Source organism: Filicampus tigris, chromosome 21 (assembly GCF_054856515.1).
Source record: "Filicampus tigris isolate MCC_2025a chromosome 21, RoL_Ftig_1.0, whole genome shotgun sequence".
NCBI lineage: Eukaryota > Metazoa > Chordata > Actinopteri > Syngnathiformes > Syngnathidae > Filicampus > Filicampus tigris.
In genome coordinates, this window is record NC_141237.1 from 12,944,569 (window position 1) to 12,972,344 (window position 27,776).

The 27,776-nt window shown below is 39.4% G+C and overlaps 1 protein-coding gene and 1 long non-coding RNA gene across 2 annotated transcripts; one reads left to right on the plus strand and one right to left on the minus strand.

Moving 5' to 3' along the window:
• Positions 1–30: 30 nt before the first annotated feature.
• On the plus strand, positions 31–17,764 carry LOC147127672 (uncharacterized). Its single transcript, XR_015084502.1, has 3 exons — positions 31–343; positions 986–1,014; positions 16,958–17,764. It is a non-coding gene; the product is annotated as an uncharacterized LOC147127672 (long non-coding RNA).
• Positions 14,813–26,797, minus strand: fbxo15 (F-box protein 15). Its single transcript, XM_086021465.1, has 9 exons — positions 26,203–26,797; positions 25,727–25,831; positions 24,185–24,412; positions 21,294–21,488; positions 21,087–21,216; positions 19,987–20,069; positions 19,264–19,409; positions 19,012–19,136; positions 14,813–17,187 (listed from the first exon to the last, which is right to left on the minus strand). The coding sequence occupies exons 1-9, from the start codon at positions 26,277–26,279 to the stop codon at positions 16,921–16,923; spliced, it is 1,356 nt and encodes a 451-aa protein (XP_085877591.1). The 5' UTR covers positions 26,280–26,797; the 3' UTR covers positions 14,813–16,920.
• Between the last annotated feature and the right edge of the window lie 979 nt (positions 26,798–27,776).

Below are 27,776 nucleotides of genomic sequence, written 5' to 3' on the forward strand. Positions count from 1 at the left end.
CCTTTATGAATAGGTGATGAGGATTCACAAGATATCAAAGAAGCATTGTGAGGAAAAATTCAAGATGCATACAAACAAGACAATTAGCCAAGAAAAAAAAAAAAAAAATCACAGAGAATGACTTTCTTCTAATTGCTTATCAGTATTGCAAGGCATGTCAACCGGCCGTCTTTATTAACCATGTCAAGGCAGCGAGGTAACATTATTAAATAAAGATCCAGCGATCAATATCATCCATTGTAAGACCAGGAGAAGAGAATGGCGGCTGGAAAAATGCTGCTAATGCTTCAAAAGACAGATTCTTTTCCCATCGGACTGCTCCCTCAGGTGTTCAAGGTTATCGGTGAGTCCGTCAGGCAACATTTTCCACCAATAAAACTGGCGGATTGCTCTGAATGTTTGTGTTTTGTTATCTGCGTCCTGACATCAGGACTGTGCTGCATTAAACATCTGTCAAATCTCCTCCTCCTGAGATAGCACAACTCTTTTGCACATCTGCGCATTGTAACGCCTCAGGGATTGACTGACAGTCATTTTTACACCTTTTAACAGCCGCCCGCAATCGGACAAACATTGAAATTTGATACACGTGCCACCCTAGTGTTCCACTCTGGATTTGATGATGTCTTATGCATCTAATGTATATATGGAAAGACCAGTGTAAATACTGTTTTTTAGCACTGCAAGATGCCTCTACTAGGGTAGTAGAACAATACTTTTAATATGTGTTTCTATATTTTTTTAGGACCACACTCATGTCCAGAATTAAAATACAGTAGCATAGTAGGCGTAGGTGCTCGTAAAAAAAAATGAAACAAAGTATGTCCAAGCAACACTGTGTCATATGTCAGTTTTTGTTGATTATGGCAGCGCCATGTGGACAAAAGCGGTAGTGCTTTGACAAAAGTCAACCACGTAGTAGTGTCGTGAAATCCTGAGGTCTCGCTGGCCTGCAAGTTGGACTGAATTATATTTCTATTTCCAGTGGCTGTGTGAAAGATGAACAGCGATGAGGTAATGAATCTAATTTTCTTCAAACAATACTTTTGTTTGTATCGGGGCTTCTGCCATGACACCGTGTTAAGGTTTTCGCGTAGGAGGACCCAAACGCAAAAATTGTGTGCACTATAAAGTATTTAATGTAAAAAAAAAAAAAAAAAGGCAAACAAGGTGCTGGGATAATACTAAACTAAGAAAAATATCGAAGACCCAAATAAACAACAAGGAACAAAACTACTAAACAAACACTAGGACTAGACCGACCTTGACTTTGAACAGTGACGAGAGGGCTTAGACAAGACAGGACAGAACAGACGAACCAACAAGAGCTGAACGAAAGCTGGCGACTAAATACAGACAAGTTGACGATACAACGAGGAACACCTGGACAAGACACACAGGGTAGGAGGGAGCTGGTTGGTTAACACAAGGGACCGGGATGACAAGGACAGGTGGGCTCAATAACTTAACGAGAGACAAAGGAACACAAGGAAAAGCATGAAACTAACCTCAAAACTCAAAACACAGACCATAACATTCTGTCCTTATAGCAAAAGGAGGAAGTGAGCATGCCGTAAAGCAATTCAGGACATTTGTATTTTTTTGGTGTGCCAGGGTTGCTCGCATCCGCCTCAACGTTTCTTAGTGCCAGTAAAGATGATACAGACCCCCCCCCCCCCCCAAGGGGGCATGACAAAAGTCCTTGTAAGTCAATGTTTCATCAAAAGAGTTTTTCATTAAGATCGAATTCTTGCCCAATGCCTCTTTAAATATGATGTATTTTATTATATGAAATACTTTATATATTGGAAAATAAAAAGCCGTACTTAAATAATAATTCAATTAATATGAATGAAAAACACACAAAAGTTTAATAATACTACTACCAGTGGTACACCTGCCACACTTTTTTGACAATCTGGCCACATTATTAAGCACACCTCTGATTCTATTTTAGATACCACACCTCCTCATTAGGGGCAGCTGGACCCTATCAAGCTGATTTTGGGCCAATCAATTAAGAGTCTTTAATTCCCCTAACATGCATAATTTTGTCAGCACAGTGTTTGACTGGTTAGCACGTCCGCCCCACAGTTCAGAGGTTGTGGGTTCGATCCCAGCCCGCCTTCCTGTGTGAAGTTTGCATGTTCTCCCCGTGCGTGGGTTTTCTCCGGGTACTCCGGTTTCCTCCCACATTCCAAAAACATGCACGGTAAGTTGATTGGACACTCTAAATTGCCCCTAGGTGTGATTGTGAGTGCGGATGTTTGTCTCTGTGTGCCCTGCGATTGGCTGGCAACCGATTCAGGGTGTCCCCCGCCTACTGCCCGGAGACAGCTGGGATAGGCTCCGGCACGCCCCGCGACCCTTGTGAGGAGAAGCTGTATCGATAATGGATGGAAGGATGCATAATTTTGAAATGTAGGAGGAAGTACCCGCGCCCACACAAGCCAACCCAGAACCCCAAAACTGTGAGGCGGGCACAAAAGAATGCATGCTTGGATGAGTTTGTTGTGGGAAAACCGGATTTGACAAAACAACTCTCATATAAACATGACATCAATGCGTGAATGGCCGCAAATTCTCCAATCACTCCTAAGCAGCAAAGCGGCACACGCAGTTTATCTGTTAAAAAAGATGACACTTGAGTACTAACTTCTGACTCCATTAACTTAACAATGCCAGTCTTTTGACCAAAACCAACCCTGCTTGTACGAAAAGAAACGTACACTTTTTTTTTTGTAAAAACCTGAAGGTTAAATAACTACAAAGCAAGAATATTAATTAACTAAATGAGATTGTACTGTTACTTCAAGTGCTTAAACCAAATAACGTTCCTGTCAGTGAACACTTTAAAAGACATTTATTTACCCACGTAGGATTTTTTTTTTTTTCCCCCCTTTACTTCCTGGGGGAGATTAACTAAAGGTTCAACTGTAGGACGCTCGCTAAAGCTTGGAGGAACAGCTGCTTGACGTGCTGCCAGAGACAAATTGGAGGCTGCGCCGCCTCTCCTTTACTTTGTACCACATGCACCTTTTGTGCACCAACTTCATTTTCATAATAATGCCTGCGACTAAGGTTTTGTACTCTTATGCTTTGGAGGCGCCGACAGTTTTGCGGCAATACAGTGCAAATCTTTGATGAGATCCCGTGATCCGCCCTGGCTGCCTTCCCTTGTTAGGACTTATAAGATCAAACCTACAAACAAATCCCGTGAGACATGTTCGAGCTGCTGTTAATCATTTCATGTAAAACCTCTGCTTGCTGCGCCATTCCTTCTTACCGCTTGTACGGGGAACCAATCGCTGATTAGCAATGAGATGTATGAACTAAACATGACAACTGGTGACCCCAAGTATCTTTGGATGCCCCACGGTCCTTGGTGTTACACGGACCGGACATCCCTAAAAAAAACAAAAAACAAATGCAATTACATTTTGATACAAGGAACATGCGATAGGCTAAATTACTGAATCTATTTCAGCTACTTCAAACATTGTGTGGTGTTATACAAAACAAACATAGATCTTGTTGGGGCATTGAGCAATCATCAAATCATCAGTCAAAGGTTCGACGACATTTAAGTGACAATGACAAAGGTTTAAGATGAATGGAAACCATAGAAGGCTATAATTTACATGAGCATGCATTGATTTGATTTTAAAGTGGAAATCAACCCAAACATATTTTTTTTCAAGAAAAAAATATTTTTTGTAATCATCAAAAGATATTTTTTCAACAGGTCTATAATTGTTTACATGACTAAAGCTTCATTTGCACTAAAGCACTTACAGACTTAAAGTGGAAGTCAACCCAAACATATATTTTTTTAAGAATATGTTCTATGTAGGCCCACTAGTTGAAACACGGCATTCTGGATTATTATTGAGTGAGTGGAATATGAGTTAATCCACCCGTTTTTAGCCATCTCAGGGGGCGGCCATTTTGTCACTTTTCTCGACTGAAAATGACATCACAACTGCTCACAACGACCAATCACGGCTCAGATTCAGAAAACAGCTCAGCCGTGATTGGTCGTTGTGAGCAGTTGTGATGTCATTTTCAGTCGACAGAAGTGACAAAATGGCCGCCCCCAGAGATGGCTAAAAACGGGTGGATTAACTCTTATTCCACAAACGCAATCTTTATCAGAATGCCTTGTTTCAACTAGTGGGCTTACATAGAACATATTCTTGAAAAAAAGCTTGGGTTGACTTCCATTTTAACTACTTCAAAAAGTTGAGAGAGTTGTCAGAAATTACTCACATAAAATAGGGATTTTGCTGAGGTATTCATCAATCTTTCTGAAAGAGACTTGTCAGATCGAATTTGTGACCAGTAGATGCAAAATCTCACGTTATATTATCGTAATGATGCCAAAATCTGTGAAATTCCATCCCTTCACGTTTATATTAGAATCTCAACATTAATAAGGGTGATTGAGTCGCAATCAGCTTCACGATTCAACCTCAGGTACTTTTAAAGGTTTCAATTAATGCCTTGAAATGCATTACTTTCATAATTGTGAGTGATAATGCATTAGTAAGATCATGTAAAATAATAAATGAGATCATTTATCAAGTCTGTCATAGAGATAGACCAATATATATTTTTTTTTTCAGGACCGATATCCGTACAGATTAATAGCAGCCAAGGAGGCCTATAACCGATATTTGGAACCGATACTCGGGGAAAATAGGTGTAAAATTGTTTTTAAAATTACAAACTCCAAACCTTATCTTTGTTTGAATGCATTTAGGCACATTTTTATTTTTTATAGATAAAATAAATTAATTCATTTATTAATTATTTAATTAATAAATACATTAAACCATCAATTAAAGCGGGAGTTTGCAGTTTTCAAACTGCTAGCAAGAATTAAATCTAGCCTCACTTCATTCCTCCACCCCCTCGCTTTGACCAAAGCCACGCCCCTCACGATCTTAGCACGGCTGCTGCATAGCTGTGGAACTGCACAGCGGCAGGTTGGCTCCGGTATTGATCATTTTGCAGACGAGCGCAGGCCGGCGGATCTACGAGAGGGAGCGATACGCCGCTGTGGGAGTCGTCACAGATGACTTTAATCACGGCCAATCAAAACGGCTCCTCCAATTGCCTTTAAATTGCTAGTCGCGGACTAGAGTCTCGATATGGCAGAGCATGCACCTGCACAATAATAATGAGTTGAATTAATTTTTAGAATGATTCACATGGTTTGATATCAACATTTACATATCTGCTGTCAAGACACGCCTTCCAAATTGGCAAACACAAATGGAGCCTTGCGCTTGTACGAAAAAAAGGATCCAAAGGCATTTGCACCCCGCCGCAGATTCGCTGTCTACGCAAATAGAGGCCTAAATGTTAATAGTTTGATTTTTGACTTTTCGGAATGTAAAACGTCAACGTTAATCGTTGACTGAATCTTCATTCAAGAGAGCTGGACAGGTAGGTACAGAGTGCGACAATCCAAGGCTTTGCTTAGTGCCTTTGGGAGCGACTGCAATCCATTGATTTCTTTAATCACTTTAAGGTAATTATTCAGGAATACACTGAATGAGCCCCAACGGGGGGAGGACGAGGTGGCGGCAGGGTGGGACGCTTTCTGTCATCAGACCACAGCTCCTCCTTGATATATGCTCTGCGGGAACACTCTGCAACTGAAAGCTTTCACTAGACACATTATAATAGGCACCGAGGAATGGATTTGAATACAACAGAGCAGAGGACCTGCATGTATTAACACAGCCTTTTATATTTTACACTTGTGCTCCTCTTAAAAATCGCATTCTTTTATGCCCGCGGAATAGTTTTGTGGAGATAGCGCACCCTCCGCTTGGGATTTGGAGGTGATGTCAGGTTCCAATTACATTTACAAAGTTGATCCGAATGAGCTTGAAACGCAGAAATAGACGAGTCTAATTTTAATGGAGGAGAGAAGAATGCGACGGTAGAACTCAACAACAAGGTGATTTCCTATAAGAGGAGTCCGTTTCTTTTTTTTTTTTTTTAAATAACAAGACAGTTGGACAATTGGGGGGTTTTCAGGCACATGTGACGGAGACAATTAATTAACCCTAACGTTGAGTTTGTGAACAATTGATCAAGCAGGTCTACGGTACTTCCACCCTGCCCGTGAGGTTTCTGGACCTCTCGAAGGTACTATTCCTAATGAAGGCGTATTCATCTTCATTAACACCAATTTAAACAACAATGCCACCAAATTGATAGGCAGAGGCTTCATCATGCACAAGATATCGACGAAAAACACACTGCTAAAAACAACAAAGTACAACGACCATCTTCTTCAGAAGTGGAACGGTTTCCATTGGTCAAGGAACTCTCTAGTCTCTTATTTATAACTGGTGTAGCTCTCTCATAAAAGACGATTCAATCTGAATACGTTTGGGTGTGATATGATTCAAGGACGCAACGATTTTAAAACGTGACAATTCGATTCGTCGAAAAAAAACCGGTTTAACGATTCAAACCGTTTTTTGTTACACGTGAATTTTACTTGCTAAAGAGAAAAAAACAACTTCAACAGGCTGCGGTGAAAGCCTGGAAAAGCATCACAAATCATGCAAAAGTTTGACGATGTCAATTGGTCACAGGGACATTTTCCTTTAAAATGATGCATTTGCAGCTTTACATTTTAATAACGCAAACAATATTTTATATTAAGTTGTGTATCAGTTGAATTAAAAAAAAACCTTCATCTCTTGTCCGATATTTGTGACTTGAGGACTACAGGGAAAAACTAAAGAAATCGGCTGCACCGTGCTAATTGTGCTTTAGCTATTCCCTTGGGGTAAATGTAGCCAAATGCTCTCCAAACCTGCTACTACTACTACTGATAGTAATAATAATAATAATAATAATAATAATAATAATAATAATATAATGCATGTCTGCTTAGACGGTGGTGAAATTGCCTTTCAAATATAAGCGATAGTCTCTCCTGAGTAACTGAAGGTGATTTTGAGACCAGGCTGCTCCACTCAAACTGTCACAAGAGGCGTGCGGCATCACTTCCTCTGACACATGTGAAATTGGTTTCAAACAACCTCTGTGTACGCAGAGATGCAGGCTGACATTTTGTCGCGCCGTACGGTAGGCTTACATCGTAAAGGAAATACGCGGAGAGTTGATGAGTCGTAGTGAAAAAAACCAACAAACTCTGTCACTCCGCTTTCATAGGGGCAAACGTGATTTTTAAGTTCAAAGGCTGCTCTCGAGTTATGTCATAAACGAGCGGAGCATCCAGGGTTTACAGCGACTGATCATAATTTCAAGGAGGGAGCTTCCTTTTTACAGAGCTTATAAAAGGCAACACACCTCTGTCCAAATGCCAGGTTTTTCCCAACATAAAAATGAGACAAAGATACATAATTTTGAGAAATGTGACCTATAAGCACCACCAGGCTTCACTGTGTCCTTTTCCTGATGAGCAATGTTGTGTTTACAGTTTGGAATTATTGCTCAAGGTCAACCTTTGTTTAATCACACCATAACCCATTTCCCCACATATGTTTTGCATATTGGCACATATCTGTTAAAATGGGACTCGTTGGAAACCGCAATGAAAATAGGACTTTTACTGGATTCGCATTGCATGATTCAAGTATTGTACTGTAACATAATTCAGATTGTGTAGCCTGAAATGTTGCAAAATGTGTTGTCTTGTTGTGTTCTAAGCGCATACTTGGTCGATGGCTGCTTCTTTGTAATGACGAAAGAACCTTGGCAGAGCATTCTGTGAGCTGCTGAGGTGGCAAAGGCCACACATGGTGCTGCTGGATACACAGGAATGGGTATACGGGTATAGGGCATGCGTCGAAAGAAATGCAGTACTGGCAAAAAGGCCCATGACGTTGATGAATGCTGTCCTCTAAGTGTTAGCTAAAATTATCAGATGAGACGAGGTGCGTGTTCCAATTCACAAGGTTGATAGAACGTCAGCAGAGGAGGACATTCATGGGAATGTAAACCGATCACGTAAAGTCATTTGTCTTCCTATGGATAAAGTGAACGCCCCAGCGAAACATTTTGCAGACATTGGAACCATAAAACTTGCAAGCATACAGATAACACAGCCGGTTCACTGTATCTTTTTGCAGCGTGGCGAACAGAGCAATTACACAAGCACAGAACCGCTTTTTGACATCACCATAAGCGCTGGCTCAATATCCGAAGATGAGTTTGGCCAATCACTCAAAAAATAAGTTTCAGAGATCAAATTCATTTTATGATTCATGCTAAAGCCGTTTCAAAACATTGATCGCTTAAAGCAGAAACAAATATGAAGATATGATCTTTTAACAACAGCATGGCACAGGGGCATCTTTTGTCCTTGCTTGGATGTTTTAAAACGCTCATATTGCAAAAAAAAAATAACACTTGGGTATCAGTGTTGCTACCAATCGTTGACCATCTGAGGGCCCATAATGATCATAATAATAATAATGATTAATATTAATAATAATTATTGTTATTTATAAAAAATAATAATAGTAAAAATAATAATGGTAATAATAATTATTATTATTATCATTATTGAACACTATTGTAAGCCATCTAATGTGTAACAGGTTAAAAATAATAATACATTAATATTTGATGTTTATTTCAGGCTGAAATACTTTGTAATTGGATTGTCTTATTTCAAGTGGGGGAAAAAAAATTCTGACAAAATGAATGAGGGTATTTAAAGGGTTGAAAGAAACTACTACCATCCACCCATCCCAAATTTGCTGTTGCTTTTTGCTCAAACCAAAAGGTGACAGCCACAAGGTGCTTTACTGCCCCCGTGTGGTCACTTTCCTCCTCTTCCACCAGGATAGCTCCTCAAAAGTATACCACTGTGCCAATTAAATTCATTCATTCATTCATTATCCATACCGCTTATCCTCACAAGGGTCGCGGGGCGTGCTGGAGCCTATCCCAGCTGTCTTTGGGCAGTAGGCGGGGGACACCCTGAATTGGTTGCCAGCCAATCGCAGGGCACACAGAGACAAACATCCGCACTCACAATCACACCTAGGGGCAATTTAGACAGTCCAATCAGCTTACCATGCATGTTTTTGGAATGTGGGAGGAAACCGGAGTACCCGGAGGAAACCCACGCAGGCACGGGGAGAACATGCAAACTCCACACAGGGTGGCCGGAGCCGGATCGAACCCACGACCTCTGAACTGTGAGGCGGACGTGCTAACCAGTCGACCACCGTGCCGCCGCCAATTAAATTAGTCCAATTAAAATTATCTTGAAACAAAAATTCCAGCCATCCATTTTCTACACCACTTAAACTGTTGCAACTAATTTAATATGCATGCTACTTGATGCCATTTTTTTTTTTACTGTGGTGGACAATCAAGCTTCTTAATGTTCAGCTCGGTGAGTGACAGTGTGTTTACATAGCGACGAATCAGCATTCCTACTTCATGCAATTACTATTTATCATTATGTACGCTTGAGCATTATTTGTTTTTCTCTGTTGCGGCTTTCACGAGTGCAGGAAAAGCGGTTTCTCGCGCTTGACGGAAAGAATTAACTGACGTCCCTATATACCAACAGAAATGAGTCATTCTGAAGCATGGCGGCAAAAAAATGAGACATTTTCATATCCATTTACATCAACGCACCAAATAGAGGCATGCTTCACCGCATACTTGTTTATGAATGCGGTTTGGCCATCTAAGGAGAATCACATGAGATATGAGTGACATGACGCAACACGTTGTGACGACACGCCCAAAATGGCTGTCCCATCTCGAAGCCACTACACGGATAACGTCACCATGAGTCTTTATGATGCATTACCATCACGAGACGATGACTCAGCAACTTTCAAGTCATTTGGCCGGTTTCCGAGGAAATGTCCTAATGGTAAGATGGCCCGATGCCAGAAATTCTGTACATATTTTCATTTGCTTTAGACACTTATGGGTGGCTGGATATTAAAAAGCCCAGGAAAAGTGACGGCTAACATCACTAATGGGTGTTGCATTAAAGGTGGCCTCATGATGGAGAGATGATTACACAACATAAGTGGGTCGGATAGAGGGGGTGGTAAAAGAGGTGTAGCTTACTGAGTGATCAATGGCGGCTGAGGGCATACTGTATGTCGGATGCTTTTGTATCACTCTTCCAACTTTATATATTCAGGCTAATTTACTGCCATTGACAAATTTACTTGTCTTTTCACAGTCCAGCCAATCCCAGGAATTTATTGTTTCAAACCTTAGGGTAAAAGAGTGTCTGAAAATATCTGGCAACGAGTTACATGTCATTAATATAACCATGGTTAGTATTTTCGAAGCAATTCCAGGAAATGTCATGTCACAACATAAAATCCCTTTTCTCCTTGATTTCGACATAATCTCACCGTTGTTCCACTCGTGTTCGCATCCTCCGTTTGAATCAATCTGAACATTTATTTCACTCCTTGAAACCACTGTCGTAACCCATCTTTGATGATCATGGCAAACAATAGCAGGACACCGCTTTTGAAAACAAATCTAAATAATTTAATATAACTGAAGGCAGATATAACAGCAAATAACAACCAAAGAAACTAAACAAAAGATGACTGAGGTTTTAGTTATCGGTCCCGAAGGTCAGAGAGAGAAGCTTTTACCAAAACTACACATTTTTAATCCCTCACATTGTGTGAAGAACCTTGGCGTCATTTTTGACTCTGAGCTCAGTTTTATTCCTCATATTAAAAATGTAACCAAGATTGGTTTTTATCACCTTAAGAATATCGCCAGAGTCCGCCCGTTTCTCTCTCAGGCTAACACGGAAGTGCTGATGCATGCTTTTATTTGCTGTCGTTTACATTACTGTAATGCCCTGCTCTCTGGCCTCCCGAAAAAGAGCATTTCACCACTGCAACTACTGCAGAATTCAGCCGCTCGGGTGCTGACGAGAACCAGAGGGCGGGAGCACATTACGCCAGTTTTGAAATTGCTGCATTGGCTCCCTGTGTGTTTCAGGATCGATTTTAAAGTACTTTTATTAGTTTATAAATGTGTTAATGGTCTTGGGCCATTTTATTTATCTGATTTGCTTTTATCATACCAGCCCTCACGGATCCTGAGGTCCTCTGGCGCCGGCCTTTTATTTATTCCAAGGGTGAGGACCAAAATGCATGGCGAGGCTGCATTCAGCCGTTTTGGTCCTCACCTTTGGAATAGCCTGCCAGAGGACGTCAGGTCTGCAGAGACTGTTGATATTTTTAAGGGGAAGCTCAAGACACACCTTTTTAGTTTGACTTTCAACAACTTTTAAATAATTTATCTTTTTTTTTGATTGAAGATAATTCTATGTTTTGCTTTGAATGTTTTAAAGCACTTTGAGTTGCATTTTTATGTATGAAAAGTGCTATATAAATAAAATGTGATTGATTGATTGATTGATTGACTGAAGGCAGGTATATATATATATATATACACCCCCGCCCCTCCCCATCTCAGCCTGTCTACGTCATAGCGGGGAAACAAGCATTATAATACATACTGCTTCCTGGCTTAGTTGGAAATATAGTTGTCACCTAGTGTACGAAACTGTGAAATTCAGGTGCAGGTTCCTACTCTAGTCCATTTCAACTTGTGAAAATATAAAAGCGAGCTGCACAGTATTTTGGATTTACTGACATCAGACGTGAGCTCCTATGAGGAAATGCAACTACGTAGCGGGGCGAACGCATTAATTCTGTCCAGCCGGAGATGCAGTGCGAGTGGGCTAGCCCGTGTCCGTCAATTTCGGATAAATAGCTGCGGGACAAGCACTTGAGGTTGACGAAATTTCAAAGTTGGATTTAAGTTTCGGAGCACCAGACTTCAGTGATTAGGCTGACCCTTCAGCCCAGTGGGGCTGTTTTGTACCCCATGTCCAGTGGCCCAGACCCCGCCCACAAGCGCACGCAGAACCAATAACACCCTATTTTGGTCGTCAAACACCACAGTCAAGTGAGTCAACATTTTCACATATTCAAGGCTGGATCATAGACAATGCTATGCTAAATCTCAGCCGCATGTGTGTGACTATTAATCCATATGTCAAAAGATTCATTCATTCATTCAGATTTCAGATGTGTCATCTTTTCTCATTTTGCGATGTTGCTATTTGTATCAGGCAGTATAAAGAGTTTCAGCTCTACAACATAAAAAAACCCCAAAAAAACTCAAAATAGATATCCAGCCATTTTGCTTTTCCTCACAAGGGGCTCGGGCGTGCTGGAGCCTATCCCAACTGTCTTAAATTAATACATCTTTGATAATCCATCAAATCTGAGTATTAGTATCTTTGTAACGGCACACCTTCCTAATGATTTCCTTTTTAATGAAAACAAAAATGTTAGACGAACTCACCCTGAGTAAATGCTTTTTTCAACATTTTCAAAGGCCCCATTCTCAAGGCTCATTTTCTCCACATCATCCATTTTGCCGTTCACATATAACATTTTATTGTTGAAGAAAGACTAGCAGAGTTTAGCAGGTGTTTGTTGAACAAATGGAGCACCTGTAGAGCCCTGGCTAGGTCTGGAATAAATACATTTATAGCGGAATAGTGCCACTACTGAAGTCTTAAGGGCTCAAAGCCATAGTCAGAAAGGAAAGGAAGAAAGGCATAATAGAGGAAGGCTCTCCATCCCATAATAAACACTATGTAATGGTAATGCGCACTGCTCAAAATCAAACTCAGCATTATATAAAGGCACATCTTTTTTGATAACAGTTCTTGTATAGGACCACTATTTTTCTGGCCTCCATCTCACTTTTGATTCTCAGCTTCAGGAAAATGTATTGTTACCGTGACAACTGACTTGACACGCCCCTATTCTGACGTGGTGGTTCTAAAACCCACATTGGGCTTTTTATGGCAGTCAAACCACAAAATGGTTTCAAAGATATACACCAGGTGTATATTAACAGAGTACTTAGATGGTTATTAATGTCATATGTTCATTATTATGGATGTAGTCTACAGTGAGATAACACTGTACTGCAATTGAGAGATGATCTTATATTAATTAGCACTTCAAATCGACTTGTGTTTAAAGCTCTTGGGCGGTGTGAAAAACAGAATGTCGGTGTTGCATTAACACCACCCAGTATAAAATAGCCTGTGTACTCAAAGGATGTAGCACCGATACGTTGTTAAAATGGGGTGTCACCTGTTCGACCACGGTTAGCGTCTATTTGAAATTGAAACCAAAATGCATCATTCCGTATCATAATCATGATGCGATATCATGTTTACATCTTTACAGTACTTTAAATTCTGGCTGCATTGGGCGTACTATTGGAAAGAAAATGTTTGAGTTGACTCAGTAACTTTCAAGTCATTTGGCGGGTTTCCGAGGAAATGCCCTAATATTAAAATGGGAGGTTGCCAGAAATTGAGTACATATTTGAATTTGCTTTGGACACTAATGGGTAGGTGAATATTAAAGATGGCCCAGGAAAAGTGACGGCTAACACCACTAATGGGTGTTACATTAAAGGTGGCCTCATGATGGAGAGATATTTTGAATGGTATTTTTTTTCACTGGTTATGTTTAGTTGTATTTCTATTCATATTTTACCCATTTAATTATTTGTCCATACAAAATATGTTTTCTAAGTTAATGGAGAAAAGATGAGAGAAAATTGTAATTCATTTCATTCCATTTTGAGAAATATTTCTATCGGGATCAGGGGCGGAGCTACATGGTGGCCAAGGGTGGCCATGGCTAGGGAAAGATGTTTGATACCTGTGAGTTTTTCGCCATTTTCACATGCAATCAGTATTTTTAGACCCTGTGATACTCTGCCACAAATAGAGTAACTGCATACTGAAAGACAAAACTTAAAATTGATCGGAATGCAAACTGTAAAAGAATGTTTAGGGTCTTTAGACAAGAAAATATGGTTCCTAGAGTAAACAACTTTCACACCCTAGCAAGCCAGAAGCATGGCTGAAAGGTTTTATGAAATAAAATGCACACATATACCAATCTTGCACTCATAATACAAGCAGCAGCAAACCTAAGTAAAAAGTAACATTTAGAATTGTGAAGAGTTCAAAGATTTTTGTGTCATTGTGCTTTTTAGATATTATTAGAATGGTGCTCGCTGACGGTGACAATTCAACACTCGGATCAGTGCGTGCGATAGAAATACATTATGTGATCGTACACAAAAACAAAGCAATGACGGCGGAACTGTCATTTTCGTCTAAATGAAGCTCAGCAAAACGCTGCTCTTGCTTGTATTATGAGTGCGTTGGGCAAGGTTCAGTATATGTGGGCATTTTTTTTTTTCCCATGAAACCCTGACTGCGGATGATACAACAAACAATGACATCTTGGTTACAGAGAACTTTACAAACTTGCGATTGATGTCCGTGCGCGAATGTGGCAATTGGATCAATAATCGGTATCCACAATGGCCTTTTAATGGCTAAATTGATCCCATCCCTGTATACCGCATGAAGTGCTATATCTGGTGCGAAATCCGTCTGATAACCTTAAAGACACAATTACAACTGCAACTGTAATCACACAATAAATCGCAATTGTATTGGTCCTTTATGAATCCATTACACACTAAACTAATTGCAACACAGTATGCCTAAACAGCGGTTTTATTACTCTCGACAGACTCTCTTCATAAGACCTACGCGAATGAGAAAATATCTGTTAATTTACGAGCAAATATTCACAATAGTATTACTTGATTTGATTCCAAGGAAAGGCCTGTCTAATCTCTCACAAGGGACCAATTATCTTTCAAAAATCAGCCAAAGGAGGATGCATTTAAATAAGGTTTCACATGTTTTTATTTGAAACATTTCCTTTCCTGTCTTTGATTATAAAATGTAGTCTTCAATGGCAAAAAGTAACAAACAAACAAGCACACACACACATATATCTTAATATATTTGATTAAAATTGAGAAACACACTTCTCATTACTTCTCTTTTTATTTATTAATTCTTGTGTATGCTACTTTGAGCAACCTACTGTCAAACAATTTCAACTAACTTCATTCAGGGTTTTAAACACACTCAATGGACACAACATACCACAAATGTGTATACATTATATATTTTGGATTTGGATTTCCTACGGTGGTGCATGCGGGCGTAACGTGATGGCCTGAGTGTGTATCATTTCCATTCATTTTAGTGTGTTCACAGGATGAGCACTAAATCGATCGGATCGAGTTGATCAAAATCAGTCGATATTTTGCATTTTATACAAAATCAATGATCGACTGTCGTGTAATAATTTGTGCAATCTATCAATTACATCATTGATCGGCTCTGCAAAATAATAACGTTTCCGCGGATAGGGCCGAATCCACACGGGAGCCAAATGGCTTTGAGAATGTGCTTATTACGTTACATACACGGCACATACACGCCTGGGAAAAAGTGGACAAACAATGTAGAACAAAATAATCAGTGCGGTATGTGCACCAGAACTTGTATAACACAGCCAGCTAAATGACTGGCAGTGTACGTGCATTTTTTTTCACTAATTTTTTTCAGCATTGTTTTGAATTTTTTGGGTGGTTTAAACTCACATTTTTTCCAACGCATTTTCGCAATGGTGGGGGTCAACTGTAGAGTAAAGTTGTTTAAATAGATATACTGTATTGCGCCATCTTCTGATCGAATAGGTGATCGAGTATCGTTTTTTTTTTTTTTCCAAACTCGCTGATTGCTGATCAACCCCAAAAACATTGATTGCATAAAGCCTTATTAACACTACAGTCGATTGAAGGGTGACTTGATGAAGTTCAGATACGGTGAAGCGAACATGCAGTGCATCCAAGTCTTTTTGGCTCATTTCCGTAAATGATTTTGGACAAGGGAGCCAACGTTGGAGAATAGGGCTGTTCGATTTTGCCTAATAAGAAAATCCCGCTTATTTACTCTCAAACCTGATTTTACGATTATGATTACGATTTCTTTGTAAAATAAAAAATAATGAAAAATGAAGTAATTTGAATGTCTTTTATTTAAACTTAATTTTTCTTTCATTGAACTCAAAATGCCAGTCAATTTAACGTAATACGCACAGAACAATCCATTGGGATTAACAGTATTTTACTTACGCAATAGATTTCAGATCTGTTCTTAATTAAACCAATAATGAAAGAAGAAAGTGCATATACCATCTGAAATGAAATCATCAACATGAGAGAAGGTAGACAGTCAAGTCTGTAAACCAAACAGTCTGACAGCAAGTCATTTTGCCAACCAGCTAGTGCCTAGCCTTTCACCTTTCTCCCTGGTCTTACTTAAACATAAATCAATGATTAGTGCAAAACTGTCACTCAATAATACAATGCACTGTCAAGCTTAAGTACGGGTGCATAGTCCTGCTGGACCAGAGGTCCGTTGTAGAGGAGAAAAAAAAAGGACGACTTTCAGACGTTGAGTCACTTGCTCACGAGTGGCATTGTACATGTGGGGCACACACTAAACTACAGATCTATATTTGCCCGATTTATTAACCAAACGCTCACTTGCCTAAGCAAATCGCAGAATCGCCGGTATAGCCATGGATGTTGTCGTTGTATCGGGCTGCGCGCTCGTGGGAGGAAGCGGAAATGCAGAGGAAACTACGGTGGCTTAGGTACACTAAAAATAACAAAATCCCAAAAATAACAAACGTTTTTTAACATCGTTTTATCCAGAAAATTCGGTTACGGTTCAAAATCGCATAATCGAGCAGCCCTATCGGAGAATAAACATTTTTTTTCAAGGTGAGCATTAAAAAAGGGAGGGGATTCTATTACCTATAGAACTGCTCTACGTAACTGCTCACTCCAACACTAAATTATATCTGTCTGCTCAGAAAGTTGACATCTGTGACTTAATCACAATTGTCAATCCAACTGATGTCAGGCGGTAAATGTTCAGTATTCTTTCCTGAAGTACTTGTTGACTTTGCAGGTTGTCACATAAACTACTAAGTTGACGAGGAAAAACTGCTTCTGCTGCTCCACCTGCACAAATTTCATCAATACTTGACCCTCTGAGTCCTGATAGTGGACGAGGAAGTGTTCTGCGGCATAGAAAAGTGAAAATGGCATCTGCAGGTGCTTCATGACAACTGGTGAGCTGACGCACCAAAAGGGTTTGTTGAACTCATCAAGAAGAGTGAGAGTCATGATGCAGCGGTTCTGATGAAGAGAAGATATATGATAAAAATGCGATTGAGGGAAAATTGTTCCATTTCACTATGTAAAATATGCAGCAATTAGTGTATCTTTTAGGGGCAAGACTCATTTTAGAAGGGAGGATTCTGTTATGAATTAATTGGGGACAATGCTCAATTAATTGTTGATTGTTGTCATATTATTTTACGATTTTGTGATTTTTTTAAAATTTTTATTTCTTGGACACAAATAGTTGGATCTCTGGACTGCCTGCCCTCCCATGAGTTTGAAGTTAAACAATGAAGTTTTGTTTTGTTTTTGTTCATTTCTGAAATGTGCCTGTCAGCGAAAAATACGAAATTTTGCTGGATTTTGATTGCAACATTGCAGCTGATTTACATAATAGCAGCCACACACTGAGTTTCTCTACCCATGACTTTGCAGTTGAGATGGGTGAAGATCCACCATTTTTTCAGGTCAGTGTCTGGCTGCTAGACTTCATGGAAGCATTCTCAGCAGTTGCAGTTGGTGTGGTTCTAGATCTAAAAAAAAAAAGCTTTTGACACCCTTCATCATAGAAACAGAGTAATATGGTATAAGAGGGTTGGCATATACAATAAATGGATGCAAAGTTACTTGGATGATTGGTATCAATATGTTCAGTGTAATAGTATATAATCCAAGCTATTAAAGGTGACTTATGGGGTACCTCAAGGTTCTGTGATAGGTACCCAAGTTATTCATATTATATATGAATATGAATACTAATACTTTGAAATTATCCGTACAAAATAATTTACTGTGCCACAGTATTCAGAAGCTGTTTGAAAATAGTCTACGGGTACTTATGATATGAGGGGATCTGGTGTCCTCAAAAAACACAATACAAGGACTAACATAGAGGAAAGATGTATATCGGTTAAAGGTGTAAATGTGTGCTGCAATTATTCATTTAAAAATAATGTTTGAACTCAAAGTATTTTATGAAATATATGAACCACACATAAAAGCTGTGAAACTGTACGTTTTTGTTGGGTTGGGTACGGTTTGTGTAAAAAGTTTGTTTTTTGTTAAATTTTTTTTTTTTTTTTTTTTTTTTTTTAAATCACTTAATTTCATTCTGTGAGTTGATGAATATCATGTTGGCGTGTTGTGGTCAATGATTTTCTTTGCTGAAATATGTTTTGTCAAGCTGTAGCTTCACCCTACGCCTTTTCGACTGGCTTGATTTTCTGGAATAACTCGAGTTAATATTATGTTATCTTTTTTTTTTTTACTGAAGCTGATCAAATAAATTAACCAATCAATCAATCATGCCAAAAGGGAAACGAAACTGCATTGTTAACACAGATTAGCGTTAGCTAACAATATTACCAGCGTTAGGTCTGGTGCCCACTAGAATGTTTGACAAACTTATGGACATGGGGAAAATTACTCCTGATGAATTTCTGACTTCCAAGATTTACATCACAAATTAGTCTTTTACTTTGTCTATATGGAAGCATGCTTTTCTCTTGCGACCCTGGGCTGCCTGAAAATAAGTACCGTAACCACTTGCCAAAAACATATTCAACATTGTACAGGCTGGCTGGCTGAGCTGCGGCTCATTTATGTGAGAAAGGATCACTTTGATTTCAACACTAACTGAAAAACACAGGTAATGTGTTTAATATCATTCCAAAATAGGCATTTATATCAATAAGTCTCTCCCCTAATGTGCAGTGAAGTAAATATATACTACAGCAATCACTAAGTTTGAATGTTTGGTGTTCTTGGTACTTTCTACCAAATAGTGAGCGACTGAATCCAGACAGTGAATAAGTCTTATAAAGTCAAAGTCAGTGGTACCTTTACTTCGCCTCGCAGTGCCTCGCACCTCCAGGGCAGAGTGACATTTCCTGACAAAGGTGTGTGCTGTGAAAAGCAGGTGTCATTAATGGCAGTAAGCGGGATATGGCCATCACAGATCTGATCTGAAAGGCAACATGATATATGATGTTCACAACCAACAGATTATTCGTTTGTAGTTTTGATTATAGTATCATCACTGAAAAAAAGTAGAACGTCGAACGTTATTTTGTGCATACGGAAAAAGATCACCTCTTTGGCAGAATAACTGAGAGAAACTTCCAGACATGATCTCATATTCAGTGGTGTGGAGAACTATGTGTAGCTGGTATCCATGGAGACCATAATCAGGATCGATGTCATCAAACGGGGCTTTGCCCACGGGCTCCACGTGGGGACTATTGAAATGAAAATAATATGAAATACAAAGAATATTAAACGTGTTCTCAAATACAGCCAGTAGAGGGCGCTATGTGCACACGTATGAGTTAGTAGACATGCAGTAGGAAAGATTGAGTAGAAGGTGAGTGAGCTATTTTATTTTATCATTGCGTCTCTTGTGTTGAAATTAAAAGCCCCTTCTTTAAAAAAAAAAAAAAAAAATGTATTACCAGTGTAACAGATGGGATTTGTTTGTATCAATGTAAGGCCTCGACTTGTTTACCAGATTTCACTCAATTCTATCTAGTGTACTTTGTGTCTTATAGATTTAGTCCTCACTGTTGCGGACACTTGACAGAAAGGGGAAAATGCCAGATTTGCCACACTTAGGCAAAGCTGATACGGACAAATGAGATAAAGGGGGAAAACGGCAGAATGTTGACAAGATAACAACCGCTGTGGTAGTGGAAGTGGCAGTGACGCATCGCCGAGCAGAGCATCAAAGACAGATCACCTCGGGAATGAATGCTGTCAGTTGCATTTGCTGGTGACACACGTAACCGTTTGAACATGTGAAGAAGAGGTGTCGCCTACCTAAGAGAGCATCCCTGGGTACTTCTCTCCAGAAGCCGATAGAAGTGGAGGGTGAACGTGACAAATGCAACACTGCTTTGGTCCTGTGAACAGAAGACTCAAATCAGCATCGTTACGTTGTCATTGTCTTGACTTTTCTTACAAGAAGTGGAGAAAAGATCCCCACCGTGCGACATCTTTTTGTTTTCCGTGCACTTGACTGAATACTAATGGTCACAGATCTTAATTGAGCTACTCCAAACTTCCTCTAACGTATTCCAAATATCTGGGGTTATCTGATTCTTTTATAAGGCTTGCACACTGCTTGTCAAATCTGTTTTACCTTAGCTTTTTCCAGTGTAGCTGTTTCTATGTGACTCGGAATAATGAGGGGTGAAGGCAACCACACAACTGCCCAGCTTCAGTGTTAGAGGCAAGTGACAGGAAAAAAAAAAAAAAAAAAAAACAACGGAAATCTGGAAAAATGGGTGTGATATAGTTAACACCCAGAAATTCACTTCCTCGTCCTACTGTGTTGAAAGCAATTTTCACTGTCGGGCTAGTATATGATACGTCACAGCGCATGCTGGAGCTTATCTGACTGCAGAATTGCATTTTGGCCGTGTGAAGGCAAAGGTCGTTGCAGAGTCTTTTGTGAGAGGCACGGGCTGATAACGGCTACCTGTAAGTCGGATTGGGCGGGGACTTTGGTGAAAGAGGCCACGGTTTCCAAGCAGGCATCGTTTGACGTCAAGCTTGTATTTAAGAAGGACAGATTGGCTGATGTTATTTGTCTCTGTCCTAGCAAGTGACAGTTTTCAACCAATCTGCTCAAATCCTTCAGGGCTTGTTGTTGTTGCTATTATTTGATGTCCTCTTTTCTCTCCTTGTTTATCCCGCGATTCTCCAACCAAGTCCCAGGAGGTGTTATTGTTGCTGTATATTTCTGTTGCCATTTTGTTCTCTTTTCTTCGTCAACTTTTGTGAGACCATGTCTAGTGGCGTTCTGCATAAATTATAATCAGTGACTTGTCCAATAAATACAAATTCTACATTTGGGTTGAGTGCTTTGAGTGGATGGATGGATGGATGGATAAACTGCAATGGGTGGACTGTTTTACCTTCCAAAGCCCCATGACAATGTTGGGCTTTAATAACTTCAGTTCAACTAGTTGGTCTTGGCCATAGTCCTGCATGCTTTTGGTCACATTCTCCATGTCCACCACATCCATGAGGGACCTCCAGCCAGGTCTGTCAGAGCAAGAAAAAGACAATCGATTTCACAGTGAAGAGGACAGTTGGATGGGGATGGATGTTGACTGTCTTACGCCTTCAGTCCGGGGCAGCTGAGGGCTACTCTGCTGACGCCGTGGAGCTGTAAGGTGGAAATCTGATGCAAGTCGGGCCAGACGATTCCATTCCAGCACAGTACCGCGGAGGTCTCAAAGAACCGGAGCCAGCTGAGATCGTACGTGGCTTCATTTTTTGATTTGTCGATGACCGTCAGCTCCCATGTTATGTTTCTATAAGAGCAGTAGGCGAAATAGAAAAGCAGGTATCTGCAGTGTCCAGTTTAATTAAACGAATCTTTCTTTAGTCTCAATAACTCTCTCTCTCTCGAGGGGTTTGACACAGGCACAGCGGATACAACCCTTGTTTCTTTTCCTTCTGTTTATTGCACACACATACACATCAACATTCACACACAACCTTACAGGCTTGCTCAATTTGTAAGTAGCAGTGGCAGGCATCGCAGTAGTCGTAGAAATAGCAAGGGTAGAAAACAAAAATGGTGAAAAAAAAAAAAAAACAGAAATAGCAGTATAGTTACATCTTACTGTGTATAAATAAACTGGCAAACCTTTCCTTATATATATATATATATATATATATATATATATATATATATATAGAGAGAGAGAGAGAGAGAGAGAGAGAGAGAGAGAGAGAGAGTGCAGCATAAAATATATTTTGACAGTGACTGCATCTTGCCTGTAGCAGCATTTATGAATGCAAACTGTAATCTATTCTATTCATACTAGACAGAAATGATATATTGATTGAACTTTTTCAGCTAGTTTGACACAATGAGCCACGATGTGCCTTTTTTAAGAGATTTGGAAAAGAGTGAGTTTTAAAGGTAAAGATGGCCTCCATTCAGGCTCAGAGACATCATGGAAAAAAGTACAAAGAAAAATGACTGTATGCTATATGTAAATAATACATTTTTATTTATTTCTATGTTTAATATTAAATATTTGTTTTGAAACACTTCTGGTTGATGATCTTAAATATTCATATTGACTTTTTTTTTCTTGTAATATCAATTTATCATAGTACTTATCATATTGGCATACTCATCATTCTCATTGAAAAATATTTAAAAGTTTACCTGTTATAAATCTTTATTCCCATCATCATTGTTTTTTTTCCTGTTGAGTGTGGCATGATTAGTGCAGTGAAAGGCTTAGAGGTACAATTAAACCGACAGGTAGTCATTTGTTAAGTTATTACTTTGCTTTTACAAACGAAGAGTTTAATGGCTATTCTGTTTGCTTTATCAGCAGTCAAGGGACTTCAGTGAAGTTGCTGATGGAATAAAATACAATAATGACATAAAACTCCACCTGCTCTGTTGAATTTCTTGGTCTAATTCAGTCCAAACTGAGGCACAGGACCGCCCCTATTGTGATTTAGCGTGTACCTCGCTGAGGGAGGAACAAAAGCAAAAACTGGAGCAGCCCGTGAGGACCGAGATGACTATGGGGATTTGGCCCGCCATTGTCTGTGTGTGTGATGTCTTCTGAAATGCTTATTAGCAAGGTAAATCGCACGCTCCTGAGTGTCTCAAACAGACAAACCCCGGAGGGAAGTGTCTGACTTGGTGGGGAAGGGAGAGAGATAAAGTACTGTATGTGTTCTAGATGAGAGGTCGGAACGGGGCGTGGGTAAGTAATTTACTTCACCAATACAGACAGCCTCGGCAAGGAAAACACTTATTTCTACTTCCCCCTTTGTAATACAGCGACCAGCAGGGAGGTCAAAATGGAGCGCCTCACAGACTCTAATCAGAGGTTGTAAAAACGCAGCGGAGAGTTAGGGGGAGGTGGTGAGGAAGCCCCCCTTCCGATCAGGGATGCTGGAATACCTTTGAGCAGACATCGCATTCAGACAAAGCAGAACTCGTTTGCCCATTCGAAAATGTTGGAAAATGTTCTGTACAAAATCCGGAAATAAATCGCCTTCAATGTAAATACATTAAAACTCGTTATTACTATTAACACATAAATGGGAGCGCCAACATGGAATGAAAATGTAAATCCCAATTAAAGTGGAAATCAACCCAAACATTTTTTTTTAAGAATATATTCTATGCAGCCCCACGAGTTGAAACATGACATTCTGATTATTATTTGTGGAATATGAGTTAAGCAGCAAAATCCACACGTTTTTAGCCATCTCAGCGGGCGGCCATTTTGTCACTTCTGTCGACTGAAAATGACATCACAACTGCTCAGGGATGAGGTAACGACCAATCATGGCTCAACTTCAGGAAACTGGTCAGCCGTGATTGGTCGTTACCTGAGCCCAGAGCAACTGTGGTGTCATTTTCAGTGGACAGAAGTGACAAAATGGCCGCCCCCATAGATGGCTAAAAACGGGTGTATTAACTCTTATTTCCACAAACGCTATATTTATCAGAATGCCTTGTTTCAACTAATGGGCCTGCATAGAATATATTCTTGAAATTTGGGTTGCCTACCTCTTTAATAATTCTACAAATGATAATCTGAAATAGGCTAGCCCAAACAACATGTAATGACAATAAAGCTTGATCTGATCTAAATAAGAAAAAAGAATCATTGTAGACAATATATATCTATTAAGTTTTTAATTTCTATAATTTCAACTGTAACACAGCAGTTCATTAAATTTTCATTAAATTAGGCTGAGTGAGTAGAATTCTTGCTCAAACATGGCGTAATAATCCCTGAAAGTTTAAAGAAGATTGAAATGTCACTGATGATGACAGTTTTGGTAGCTGAATGATTTCATGATGCACTACATTTTGAAAATAATTTGGCTGTTATAATGATAATAACTAATATTAAAGACTAAACAGCTTTGACCTTTTTCTCTTGTGTTTTGCGATTTACAATACATAGTACCTAGTGCGCTATGTTTGAACACATACTGTAGTAGGTATTCTTCCTCTTACCGGAGCATCTGCACCGTGCGACTGGGCAACCCTGTGTGACGGCTGATGATTCCAATGTGTGTTTTCCACTTCCTCCTATTCCACGCACCCAGAGCTTTAAAGTAGCGTAGCTTCCAGTAACCCGAAGGTTGATCCTGAGCCTCCAATGTGGTCATCTCCAGCATCTCTCCAACCATGCTCATTGGCTTCTTGCTAAGCAGCCGCTTGTATATGTTCCTCCACAATACCCTGCATTGATTGGATTGGTAATAAGGGAGATGTCACAAGTATCACATGCAGCATGTAAGATGTTCTTGTTTAGTTCCTCTTGATAGATTGTTGAATTAAAGCTTTTTGCTCGTTCTGAGCATATAAAGTGGAATCTCTAATTTCATATTCTTACAATGTACACAAATTTGACTGCCTCTGTTTGACGGCTGCCGTTTTGGCAAGCTCACTGCTATGCAACTCTTTTCTTATTATGACATTGAAAAAAAAAAATGACACTGAATTTGTGTTAAAATGTAAAAAAAAATAGATGTGGCATGATTTAAAATGTTTATATTAGAAGTGATTAACTTGTTTTTACACTTGTGATGAAGATCAGCATGCTAAAAATGAGTACTTCAGCATTTGTCATTAAACTTAAGGGTGTGATTAAATAGTGTTCATTTTGTTTAACAATTTACACTTTTTATGTTTATATGACTGTTAAAAATGTTACTTCAAATATTGCCTATGCAGTTAATAAATGTTTCACAATGGCAATACATTTGCCCTGAATAGTTACATTCTGCTCATTTCCTATTCCTATTTTTTCAGTCAAATGGCATCCCAGTAGATTCTACCATATCGACAGCGTGAACTGTTATGCCATCTTAATATGTTGCCGTGCATACTGGATAGAGTCCACTGACCAATTGCAAAGCGCATTACGTGGGTGAAATTTAAAAATGATGATACAGTTACAAGAAAAAAAAAACCAAGATCAATGTCTGAATGGAATGCCTGCCAAAACAAGTGTGTTTATCTGCTTTTTGATAACTAGTTATGCTAGATCCTAACATTAAAACTGATCCACTGCAAGGAAATGTTTTTATTTCACCTTAGAGTAGTATAAGACCCATTAAGTATTTTTTGGCCAATTGCATGCAGCAGAAAACACTCCTATAATATCCAGGATCTCCTCATCTCCACTCTACACAGGATGTACTTACAATTCTTACTTTGAAGATGTGTCGAACATACTGTATATCTTTCTATATTTGTTGTGGTTCTCTGTCTTAAATTCTGAATGTTGCACTACCCCCAACAAACTGCTCTATATCTGAAATTGGTACTAAACTAGCAGTGGCACTGATGTCGTATAATGGAATAATAGCCAACATCAAAATGATCTGAAGGAAGCTGCAGAGTTGGATTCTAATTATCTCTGCTTAAGGTTCCCCCGACCCTGTTTTTTCCTCGCGAGACTCTTACAATTGCATTTAAAACCTGAAATCCTTTTCAGAGTGGATTTGTAACATTGTTGACTTTTAATGCACAGTGTGTGGTAATACCTACTCATCATTGGCAAGTTGATAGAAGGTCTTACTGACGTGACCGATGCAGAGTAGTGTGCCAGCATCCAGGTAGGATAGAATCTTATTCTGGATCTCGTACGGCAGTCTACCAAAATAAATAAATTAATTAAAAAAAAAAATTAAAAAGACACTAGAACATCAAATCCAGGAAGAAGAATGTTTTTATGCCACGTGCTGTTCTTCCTGGTGTTCTTTTGTGATTGGCATTGTTATCATATCCCCCTGACTGTATGAAATGATGAAGTGAACCGCAAAAGGGGAATAACATTCCAAGATATTAATACAATCAATCAGTAGTACATTTACTGAGAGTTGACGTAACTAAATGCATACTCTGATGGGGCTTATGAACACAATAAAATAGCTTGGCATTTGTAGTAAACAATTGCATTGGCACAACAACTCAGAAGTCTCAATCAACTAGAGAACATTATATGAGAAAAGTGAGCGTGTTACCTTTCTATGAAGTTTTCAAGGGATGCTCGAGAGGGTTTGTTAGCCCGTTGGGACTTCGTTGATTTTAATGCTAACATGTTCGCACTTGTCTCAAGAACTGCATTTATGATAGCAAGCAGGGCTTTGACGGTGCGTAACTATTTTAGTTGCACACCGCCTTTAAAACTATGACAGAGCGTCTTTATGAACTTCGAGATGTGAGCGAAATCTAGAAAGCAACATTCATACCACCGGCGTCCTGTCGCCGTAGCAACACAAGTGTAATGCTGCATTCGAGGAAGGTGGGATAATCGGAAATTTCCGTCTTCACGACGAGGAAAAACGCACGAGAACAATTTACCAAATTTACCATAACCTTTTAATGGGAGTGACATTAATGTGTGGCCACTCGACAATGACGACCCCATGGAGACACAGACAGAATATCAAAACATAATTTTAATTTAGAAGTAATATATTTACCTTTGTTTATTTATTATTCCATTAATTTTGTTAGCAAAAATACACGTAACACAACGTGCGCAAAGGTATGCCCTTATCTCCCTGTGTGAAGTTATCTGGTGAAATTAATTAAACGCTTTAAAGCTAAGTTATTTCTTCCGACTCCTCACTGTCCACGAGTGCAGCAAAAGCGTCATTTAATTAGCATTAGCCTAAAAACATTTCCGGGGAAGATACTGACTTCCGGCTTAGAAAAAAAAATACACAAAAGATGATAATTGAAAATAAGAACAGTAGGCCTACAAATGGGCACATCGAACGAATTCCGTTACCCCAGGGCGAATTAAAGTATATATTTGCATGAAAAAAGACTGTGATTGAGTGACAAAGTAAACATTGTATACTTACAGTTAATTGTGTGCAGGTAAGCTCGAAAAATCGTCTAGGTGTACCCCCTGCACAGAACATAAACCCCCCTACCCGAATACAATGTATTGACATACAAAACAAAAGTAGGGGGTGTTTTGTTCATGACATCTTGAACTGTAATGAATCGGGTTACGCTCACAGTAATTGTGAAGTGTATTTGGGTGGATTGGTGCTTTCTCCATTCGGAAAAAAAAAATCAATGTATGCAGTTGCAGTAAAATTTGTTTACATTCGGGTTGCATAAATGCAGCCACCTATAGCTCCGCTCCTAGTCACCAACGGTAACAAAATCCGTACTCACCATTGACCCATAATTCCATACATCCAGCGTCTATCCATTTTCTAATGACCTCTATTCAAGGTCCTGACAGGAAGTGGATTGTAGCCCAGCATACTTGAAGGGAAAAGCGGACTGAAGTTGTGAATGGGTGAATTGAATGCACAAAAGTCATCTATGAGAGCCACCACAATATCAGTGGCCTTAAGCAAATGTAATAGTAGTCATCTCAAATGAGCTTGTGATGTCATTAATGAAGGCGAGCTCAAAAACAAGTGGACGACTAATATTTTGACGCACAATAATATGAGTGCGAACGCTCGACTCAATTAGTTTGTCACCTCTACAGTGGCACAAATTGAATTTTGAAGCCCCTGCGAGGAAGTGGTCACACTGATGTCATAAGGAGCTCACACATAGTGATGTA

Excerpts from the sequence above, each read along its gene's own strand:
- fbxo15 (XM_086021465.1), bottom strand. The coding sequence starts at position 26,279 with ATGTTAGCATTAAAATCAACGAAGTCCCAACGGGCTAACAAACCCTCT. Across the intron at positions 21,489-24,184 it reads CGCACGGTGCAGATGCTCCG|AAACATAACATGGGAGCTGA; the intron begins GTAAGAGGAAGA and ends CTGCTCTTATAG. Across the intron at positions 17,188-19,011 it reads CACTGCGAGGCGAAGTAAAG|AACCGCTGCATCATGACTCT; the intron begins GTACCACTGACT and ends TCTCTTCATCAG.